General features: G+C 47.9%; 4 protein-coding genes across 4 annotated transcripts; 2 read left to right on the top strand and 2 right to left on the bottom strand.

The window, feature by feature from the left end:
• The first annotated feature begins 1766 nt into the window (after positions 1–1766).
• Positions 1767–2599, top strand: LOC119428880 (gamma-crystallin M2). The gene is made up of 3 exons (XM_037696574.1): positions 1767–1825; positions 1908–2150; positions 2287–2599. Exons 1-3 carry the CDS (start codon positions 1817–1819, stop codon positions 2560–2562), a joined length of 528 nt encoding a protein of 175 aa, XP_037552502.1. The 5' UTR covers positions 1767–1816; the 3' UTR covers positions 2563–2599.
• A 206-nt stretch (positions 2600–2805) lies between these two features.
• On the bottom strand, positions 2806–3608 carry LOC119428879 (gamma-crystallin M2). Its single transcript, XM_037696573.1, has 3 exons — positions 3575–3608; positions 3220–3462; positions 2806–3140 (listed from the first exon to the last, which is right to left on the bottom strand). Exons 1-3 carry the CDS (start codon positions 3581–3583, stop codon positions 2871–2873), a joined length of 522 nt encoding a protein of 173 aa, XP_037552501.1. The 5' UTR covers positions 3584–3608; the 3' UTR covers positions 2806–2870.
• Positions 3609–6568: 2960 nt separating this feature from the next.
• Positions 6569–7702, bottom strand: LOC119429004 (gamma-crystallin M3-like). The gene is made up of 4 exons (XM_037696723.1): positions 7692–7702; positions 7285–7306; positions 6929–7195; positions 6569–6847 (listed from the first exon to the last, which is right to left on the bottom strand). Exons 1-4 carry the CDS (start codon positions 7700–7702, stop codon positions 6569–6571), a joined length of 579 nt encoding a protein of 192 aa, XP_037552651.1.
• Positions 7703–7832: 130 nt separating this feature from the next.
• LOC119428761 (gamma-crystallin M3-like) lies at positions 7833–8770 on the top strand. Its single transcript, XM_037696437.1, has 3 exons — positions 7833–7875; positions 7977–8225; positions 8488–8770. Exons 1-3 carry the CDS (start codon positions 7861–7863, stop codon positions 8764–8766), a joined length of 543 nt encoding a protein of 180 aa, XP_037552365.1. The 5' UTR covers positions 7833–7860; the 3' UTR covers positions 8767–8770.
• Positions 8771–9193: the final 423 nt, after the last annotated feature.

The raw sequence follows: 9193 nt of genomic DNA, 5'->3' as shown, positions 1-9193 counted from the left end.
GGATGGATGATGTGGATAGATAATGGATGGTTCAAGGATGGATGATGTGGATGGATGATGGTTGATAAATGGTTGAATGGATGATGGTTGATAAATGGTTGGATGGTTGGATGATGGAGGGCTGATGGTTGATGGATGGATAACGGATGGATGATGGTTGATGGATAATGGATGGAGGGATGATGGTTGGATGGATAATGGATGGTTGGATGGATAATGGATTGTATGATGGATGGTTGAATGTATAATGGATGGTTGAATGTATAATGGATGGTTGGATGGATGATGGAAGGATGATAGTTGATAAATGGTTGGATGGATGATGGGGTTTCGGTGATGGATGGATGATGGAGGGATGGATGCAGTGATGGATGGATGATGGATGGATGTATGTATAGTGAGGTTGGTTACAGACCGGTGTGGTTGATGGATGGATGGATGCAGTGATGGATGGATGTAGCCACAGTGTGGTTACAGACGGTGTGGATGATGGATAGATTGGAGTGATGATGGAGTGATGGATGGATGCCGTGATGGATGGAGTGATGGATGGATGCCGGGATGGATGGAGGGATGGATGGAGGCCGGGTGGGAGGGTGAGATGGGTGATGGATGGATGGATGCATGCATGGATGGATGGAGTGATGGATAGATTGGAGGGTGGTGGGGAGGGATGTAGATGGAGGTGGTGATGGATGGAGTGATGGATGGATGCCGTGATGGATGGAGTGATGGATGCAGTGATGGATGGATGATGGAGTGATGGATGCAGTGATGGATGGATGATGGATGGATGTATCCACAGTGTGGTTACAGATGGTGTGGATGATGGATGGATGATGGATAGATTGGAGTGATGATGGATGATTGAGTGATGGTTGGATGGATGATGGAGTGATGGATGGATGATGGATGGATGGATGATGGAGTGATGGATGGATGGATGATGGATGGATGTATCCGGTGTGGTTCCAGACGGTGGTTTGAAGCAGCAGCTGTCGTCTCCGTGTTTCCATCAAAACAAACGCGTTGTTTCCAGTGGAGCTCAGGTGGTTTCTTGATTCATCCAGGAAGTGATCAGAACCTCGTCGGGCGCAGAGCGAGGAATCAGTTATTGACACGTTATCGATCTTCCATCGGTTTTCTACACGCTTCTGTTCAGGGTTGTTGGAGCTGCAGGCGGGGTGCACTCTGGACTTGGACCAAGTCCAGATGTCTTCTGTGTCCTGGTCAATGTTCAGTCTGAAGACAAATTATTTATTTTGCTCTTTTGTCTCCTGAAACAATAAAATTAAACTTGATCGTGTTCAACAGCAACAGTGTTGCACGTTCTTTTCATCGCCCCGGTCCCAAGGTCAAGGTCGCAAATCAAGGTCAAAGGTTAAACCATGTCCGTGCTTGTCCAGGCCATTGCTATAGACGTTTGTCGGCGGACGTACAACGTGCCATAAACCTCAGTGATTCTGTTCGTACTTGTCCTGGGTGGACTGAGCCTACGTGTTCGGGATGTGACGACACCTGTTCCTGCTCAGGTGTGTGGTTTCAGGAAGTTAAATTACCGCCGTTGTTTGGTTTTGCTGATATTGTGAATATCGCCTTCGGGTCACGAGCGCACGGTTGTGTTTTAATCAATAGTGATGAACGTGTGAAAAGTGGAAAACAAAAAGTCGGCGCACCGCTTCACATGGCCAGGTTCGTGTCGTGACACCCGTGTGGAGGACAATACTTTGTGCTGTGCCATCACACGGCTGCTTTGTATAAAAGGACGGCGGCGGGGCGAGCGTTCAGTGTCAGTCTGGCCTCCAACCACATCACCATGGGAAAGGTAAGTAGACGCCACGCCACCAACACGGACTGAAGACAAACTTGTAGAAGGCAGCGATTCAGTTGTGGCAAACCTTTTGCAGATCATATTCTACGAGGACAGAAATTTCCAGGGTCGGCACCATGAGTGCATGAGCGACTGTGCCGACCTGCACCCCTACTTCAACCGCTGCAACTCCGTCCGAGTGGAGAGCGGCTGTTTCATGGTGTACGACAGACCCCACTACCTAGGCCACCAGTACTTCCTGCGCCGTGGCGAGTACTCGGACAACCAGCGCATGATTGGCATCAATGACTGCATTCGCTCCTGCCGCATGATTCCCACGGTAAGCCGAAAATAAGACATTTGGAAGATAAGAGTTTAGTCGGCGCAGTTTGAGAAGCTGGAGGTTCGTATGGTCTCGTAACTCGTTCCTTGTTGAGCCCTTCATGCGTCATATTCATTTCAAACGCTTTCTGCAGCATCGTGGTTCCTACAAAATACGACTGTATGAGCGTGCGGACATGGCTGGCCAAATGCAGGAGATCAGTGAAGACTGCCCCAACGTCCAGGACCGCCTGCGGATGTCTGACATCAACTCGTGCAACGTGGTCGACGGCCACTGGCTGCTGTACGACCAGCCCAACTTCAAGGGAAGAACCTACTACCTGAGACCCGGAGAATACCGCCGATACAGTGACTGGGGTGGCGCCAGCCCAAGGATCGGCTCTCTCAGGCGAATCACCGACTTCAACTAAAAGAACTTTGTGTCTCTAATAAACCTGCTTGGCTGAACTCCTGTCTTTGTGTCTGTATCCAAGTGTTTTGAAAGAAGTGGACTTAATCCTGTATTTGATTCAAGTTCTCAATCGTCACGGTAACCAAAAAGGTTTCTTTACTCTGGTGCTATTTTTATCACTTTTACACAAGTAACACACACTTTTCTCTAAAGAAACGTTTAAAACTCTTAGGGGGGAAGAGCAGATGTTGGGACCATGGTATCCTGTTCCATTCATCGACTTTATTGGTAATATTTCACATGAACAAGATGTGCACGGTCGTGCTTTCACATACTGACACGTTTGATTGATCCCACCCTGGGACTCGTGCTTCCCCACTCGTGGAACCTCCTGTATTCACCGGGACGCATCAGGTACTGGCGTCCCCTGTAATGGGGGTGCTCGTAGAAGATCCAGTGGCCGTCCATGACCTTGCAAGAGTGAACGTCGTTGAAGTGGAAGCGTTCGTACAGAGAGGGGCAGTCGTCGGTCAGCTCCATCGTCTGGCCTCCGAACTCCGTGCGCTCGTAGATCGTCATCCTGTGAGAGCCTTGGTGCTGCAGAGAAGACGCAATGAATTGTTACTTATTTACCGTCATCAGCTGCGGAACTCAAATGAAAAGGGTCTAACGTTACCACGGGGATCATACGGCAGGATCGGACGCAGTCGTTGAATCCCATCCAGCGCTGGTAGTCCGGGTAGTCGCCCTTCCTTAGAAAGTACTGGTAGCCCGTGTAGTTGGGCCTCTCGTAGACCATCCAGTCACCGCTGTCCACTCGGATGGAGTTGCAGCGGTTGAAATGGGAGTGCAGGTCCGAACATTCATTGCTGCACTCGTAGTTTCGGCCCTGGAAGTTTCTGTCTTCGTAGAAAACGATCTAAAGAGAAATCCATCGTTAAAGACATTAAAGTTCACAGCAGCTCAGCACCACCAAAGAATAAAATCTCCTCTTTAAAAGTTTCTATTTAATAATCCCCAAAAGTCCGTACCTTTCCCATTGTGGCAGCCGGCTGTGGTCGTGCTGTAGCTGCAGCGTGGGCTCCAGGCCGCCTTTATAACCCTCGGCTGACCCGCATCTTTGTGAAGCACAACAATGACCGGGCTGGTCAGCCGTTTCACACAGAACACTTTTTGTTGGCGCCCGGCCCTTCAGCGCGTTTCAGCTGTTTTCTTTGAGCGGCATTTAGTTGATGACGCAACACATTCATTTACAGTAAATATATTTAAAAAAACAACAAATGTGCACCGAATGGGTTCAAGTCATGAGAGGAGCTGTAAAAACGGCACTCAACAGATCATTTTATGTTTTAACTTTATTTTTTTACCAACTACAAGTTTCCACACGTTTAGTTTTGCAGAGCATTCAATTTTTTATGCTTAAATTATATAATGAAGAAGTGCTAGTTACACTTAAACACCCCATTTTATTAGCTACATTTTAATTTTGCTTCGATGCATTTTAAGTTTAGCTGCGACCACCACCACACAGACGTGCGCCGGTGTGCACGGCAGCCATCAGCTGACTTTAACAATTCACAGAACGAGCTTCAGTTCACGTCAGCAGCTTGTTTCGTTCAGAAAGTCTCCGGTCGGTTCGTTTTGGCTTCTGTTCCGTTAAAATAACGCACGTTGTGATGTTCTCTTTACGCTAAGCTCTAGATAAACATTTCCAATGCAGTTTGCACAGACTGTATAGAGTGTTACACAGAAGTAATGGGATACGCACCACAGATAAGTACACATTAGTGCGTTAAAGTGAAAGTACCAACGTTAGTAAAAGCATTAATTGGTTTTCTGCAGCATCATTACTGATTGTGTCAGAGATAATTCCATGTTTACTTTCTTTGCAGCCATTTCTGAGCAGATGCCAAACGTTATAAGTCCTTTACAACTATTGGAAATTTGTGACCCAATCTGATTGAACGAGTCACTTTAAGGAATACAGTAGTCCCTCGCTACTTCTCGATTCGTTTCTCGTGGGCTCGCTCCATCGCGTGTTTTTAAAAATAAGATTGGACACGACTCGTGTCTCATGTCGTCCCTCGGCACCTACAGTTGGATGTCCGCAGCGACGAGGAGCTCAGTGGGATTAACGTGTAGAAATAAAGGTTGAACGAACAAGCGTGTTGACAACGGATACAGGGACGTTCATCGTCTCAAACTACACTTTATTTAGTTGATCATCAGCTACTGTAGTAACTCTAACTAACGGGGCGGCTGTGTCTGAGTGGTTAGAGCAGTCGTCCTTCAGTGGGAGAGTTGGGGGTTCGATTCCACCAGCAGTCACATGTTGAAGTGTCCCTGGGCACTGAACCCCTCACTGCCTCTGATGCGTGTCCCATCGGTGCATCTACAGATGAGTTGTTCAGATTGTAGAGATGGCGTCGAGGACTGTATGAGTGTGTTGGAGGTAAATGAGGCACAGACCGAGTTGTAAAGAACTTTTATCTTGATTAGGCAGCAAGACGTTATACAAGAACGGTCCATTTAATTCAAAAGTGGCTTTCCTTGAAGAAATGCGCAGCACCTGCTATCTTGCATGCCAACGTTTTCAACAAAGACCTTAGGCGATCCGTTAGTGCTTGGAGTACGTGATGAGGACGACTCTCAGCTACTACCACACCTAATAATAACGCAATACCTGAGCTGACAGACTTATCGCCATCTTCGTGTCTGCCAGCGATGAGCAGCTGTGGCGGACATCTTGAATCGGTTGTGAATGCTCGTCAAGTGAAATTTTCCCGAGTCGTTCAGTCAAATCCTTCCAGTCGAGTTTTTTTTATTTTCGTTCAACCGTTGTTTCTACACGATCTCGTCGAGCCTCAAGGACTCGTTCACAAGAGAGACCTGTTGTCAACAAAGAACACAGATGAGGTCTGGACAACGATAGAGGAGAAGGTCCTTTTGTCTAGTTCAGTCCTCACTGAGGGAACACTGCAGGTAATGATGTCCTGAGAGCGCACGCTGTAGCTGCACTCACACAGAGACATGTAGGAGGAGATGTATGAAGGCAGCAGACCAGGAAGTGATTTATAGATGAAAATGTACCAGTGAGAGGGTCTGTGTGAAGTTAATGGTGACCAGTTAACCAGTGAATACTGGGTGCAGTGGTGGGTACGATAATTACAGCCAGTTAGTGCACCTTGATAGACAGCATCCAACATCTGCAGCATCCAACATCTGCAGGGTTCTTGTAGGAGCGTTCATGTAAATAATGTCACTGTAATCAATGGAGGGAAGGAAAGTCACAGATACAAGGCGTTGGTTCAATAAAAGTTCAAAGTAAAGATACTTTCAACTTGACAATTTTAGTTAGCATGTCCACAAGATTGTGCACCACTGGTTAAACCGAACACCTCCAAGTCCTGAGCCAGGTGTTCCAACATGTCGTCGTCCGTCTTATCCTGACACGTTAGAAGTACTAGTTTTTTTTACTACTGAAGGATCACAGATATATTTGTAACCAGGTTGGGTCACTTAGTTTTCATTAGTTTAATTCAGAGAACATCTGAACATTTTAAAAAGTCCTCCTGCGTGCGTCCATTTTATATAATAAACACTTTATTTTAAATTAAACTATTGAATTTTTCTTTCGGCTGCTCCTCCTTCAGGGGTCACTGCTGAAAAATCACTCGCACGAAGACTTGGCGCTTGTTTTTATGCCCGATGCCCGCCCTTCCTTCCAGAGACCACCGAGCTACCACAGCCCTCTGTGTGGAGCAGGGAGCTGCTGTCTGGGGCGCCCGGAGGTTGAGGGCCTTGCTCAAGGGCCCAGAGTGAGGCAGGCGTGGGTGCTTCACCTTTCCCACCCACATCCACCTTCTCTAACCTCTGCACCACCACTCCCCCATAAAATAAACTATTGAATGTTTAGGTTATGATCATTAATGTTTGCTCAAAGGAAATAAACCAAGCTCGATTCCACTCCACAAAGAGATTGTTTTATTATTTTCGTTCTTTGGCGTCTCGTGCACGAGTCGCCCTCAGCACACGTCCATAATGCGCTTGATGGAGCTGATTCTCGTGACGTTGCTCGTCCCCATGTCTCGGAGGTTCCTGTACTCTCCTGGCCTCACGTACGTCAACCGGCCTCTGAAGTTGGGCTGCTCGAACATCAGCCAGTGGCCGTCCGTCACGTTGCAGGACTGGCAGTCGGACATGTAAAACCGCTCCTGGAGGGACTCGCAGTCCTCCGTGAGCTCGTGCATCTGGCCTCCGAAGTTCTCTCTCTCATAGACCCTCATCCTGAACTGTCCCCGGTGCTGCAGGAGGAAGTAAAGACTTGATCGCACAGCCTCACTGGTTTGCTCTCACCAAGCAGTCAACCAGTTAAAACGTCCTACCGTTGGAATCGCACGGCAGGAGCGGACGGTGTCCATCATCGCCATGCCCATCATGCCTGTCATGCCTCCGGTGTACTGGAAGTCGTTGTACTCGCCTCTCCTCAAGAACACCTGGTTCCCCATGAAGTTGGGCCGGTCGTACACCACGAAGCACCCGCTCTCGATCCTGCAGGAGTTGCAACGATTCAGGTGCATGTGGATGTCGGAGCAGTCGCTGCTGCACTCGTAGGAGCGCCCCTGGAAGTTCCTGTCCTCGTAGAAAACGATCTGCGGCAAAAACAAGAGAAAGAAGTGATTTCCTGCTCGCCGTGTGCACGTTCGGGTGCTTCTACAGAAGCACATGGAACGTGCATTACCCTGCCCATGGTGACGGCGTTCCTGTTTCCAAACGATCCCAACCAACGTTGCTTTTATACCAATCGTCGGCTGCAGGGCACCTGGCTCACCTTTGTTTCAAATATCATGAATCATCATCAGGTTCACGTGGCCCTGGACTGATCTTCTTTTACGTGCACCTGAATAGTTATTATGGATGGTGACTGTAGTTCATGGAGGTCACGATAGAAGCTAAATGTTCATCTTATGGTTTATTTATCGTGTTTATTGTTAAACCATAAAATGCCGCCCGTCTTCAGAGTTTAGATGGAGGCAATGCCATCGTAACATTCATGATCCCTTTAATTATTTGTAGGAAGAAACAGTTGAATTAAATAGGTGACGTTGCTGAAGCGAGTATAAAACCCAATATTCGATTGACAATAACCAGAGGCACATTCTGGCCTACAGGAACGTCTATAGTGCTGCTCTGAATATAGAGTGATGACTCAAAGCTTTCAGCACAAGCCATGTGGAAATACTACGGCTGTGCCACGTATAAAAAGGGAAAAGGGTCGATGTGGATGCTGTACACCTGAGATTAGCTCACAGGAATCATGACCATGGGGAGGGTAAGTGAAGCTTTCTGAACAGCAGAGAAGTATCAACATTAAAAATGAGACAAACTCCATGTTTGTGCAACCTGAGGTCCAGTTTCTGTTGCCTTCTGCAGATCATATTCTATGAGGAGAGGAACTTCCAGGGCCGGTCCTACGAGACCAGCAGTGACTGCCCGGAGCTGACCTCCTACCTGAGCAGGTGCAACTCCTGCAGGGTGGAGAGCGGCCTCTTCGTGGTCTACGAGAAGCCCAACTTCATCGGCCACCAGATCCTGGTGAGACGGGGCGAGTACCCCGACAACCAGCGGTTGATGGGGATGAGCACCAGCGACTGCATCCGATCCTGCCGAAACATCCCCATGGTAGGTGCAAGAGCTTAAACGGCTTGCATGAGTTTACCGAGCTGGGGAATTTTATCTGGAACATTTCCAAAGTCTGGGTCCACTGGTCTACAAACCTCTGCACCTAATGGCAGTTGGATATGCACAAAGCAGCGAATAACAGCAGTATTTGTTTTATTTAAGCTCCAGTTGTTAAAGGCAACTTCCACGTCCAGTTTAGTCCATCAGAACTTTACATTACCACAGCTGTTATTCGTAGATTTACTATTTTAATCCTCCGCAGCACCGAGGGCCCTTCCGGATGAGGATCTACGAAAGGGAGAACTTCGGAGGCCAGATGCACGAGCTGCTGGACGACTGCGACAACATGATGGAGCGCTTCCGCATGTCCGAGTGCCAGTCGTGCAACGTGACGGACGGACACTGGCTGATGTTCGAGCAGCCCAACTACAGAGGCAGGATGGTGTACCTGAAGCCAGGAGAGTACAGGAACCTCAGGGAGATGAGCACGACCAACCTGAGCAGGTTCAGCTCCATCAGACGCATCATGGACGCCTGTTAGCTCCAAGTGGAAAAATAAAGCAAGCGCAAATCTATCGTCTCTGCTTCGTGCTTCTCATTCTGGTGTAAAACACTGAAAACGTTCAGGTGGTTCTGTTCATAGAGTCTTTTTAATGGACGGCTTCTTGCATAGAGCAACAAACCAATATTCAGGTTCTGAGTGAAATGCTGCAGGTTCATAAAGAACCAGAGGTGCTGTTTCAATTCTTATCGGCTTAAAACGACTAACAACATTCAAAGTTCCTCAATTGAAGGTTTTATAGGAGCAAGTCTTCAGTCCGTGAGTCAGGGACAAACTTTGAGCTCGGATCTGCTTCTCTTTACCATTGGGTCTTTGTGCAGACCTGGGAGTCTTTGTGAAGACCCTGGTGGAGTCTTTGTGCAGACCTTGTTGTGGTCTTTGTGCAGACCTTGTTGTGGTCTTTGTG

Source organism: Nematolebias whitei, chromosome 23 (assembly GCF_014905685.2).
Source record: "Nematolebias whitei isolate Nwh7 chromosome 23, NemWhi1, whole genome shotgun sequence".
NCBI classification, from domain to species: Eukaryota; Metazoa; Chordata; class Actinopteri; order Cyprinodontiformes; family Rivulidae; genus Nematolebias; species Nematolebias whitei.
The sequence above is the reverse complement of the archived record's forward strand: the minus strand, read 5'-3'. Positions and strand labels throughout refer to the sequence as shown.

Coding starts and splice junctions, on each gene's coding strand:
- LOC119428880 (XM_037696574.1), top strand. Junction 2,151..2,286: donor CCTGCCGCATGATTCCCACG/GTAAGCCGAAAA, acceptor CGCTTTCTGCAG/CATCGTGGTTCCTACAAAAT.
- LOC119428879 (XM_037696573.1), bottom strand. Junction 3,141..3,219: donor CCTGCCGTATGATCCCCGTG/GTAACGTTAGAC, acceptor TCTTCTCTGCAG/CACCAAGGCTCTCACAGGAT.
- LOC119429004 (XM_037696723.1), bottom strand. Junction 7,196..7,284: donor ACGCCGTCACCATGGGCAGG/GTAATGCACGTT, acceptor TTTTTGCCGCAG/ATCGTTTTCTACGAGGACAG. Junction 6,848..6,928: donor CCTGCCGTGCGATTCCAACG/GTAGGACGTTTT, acceptor TTCCTCCTGCAG/CACCGGGGACAGTTCAGGAT.
- LOC119428761 (XM_037696437.1), top strand. Junction 8,226..8,487: donor CCTGCCGAAACATCCCCATG/GTAGGTGCAAGA, acceptor AATCCTCCGCAG/CACCGAGGGCCCTTCCGGAT.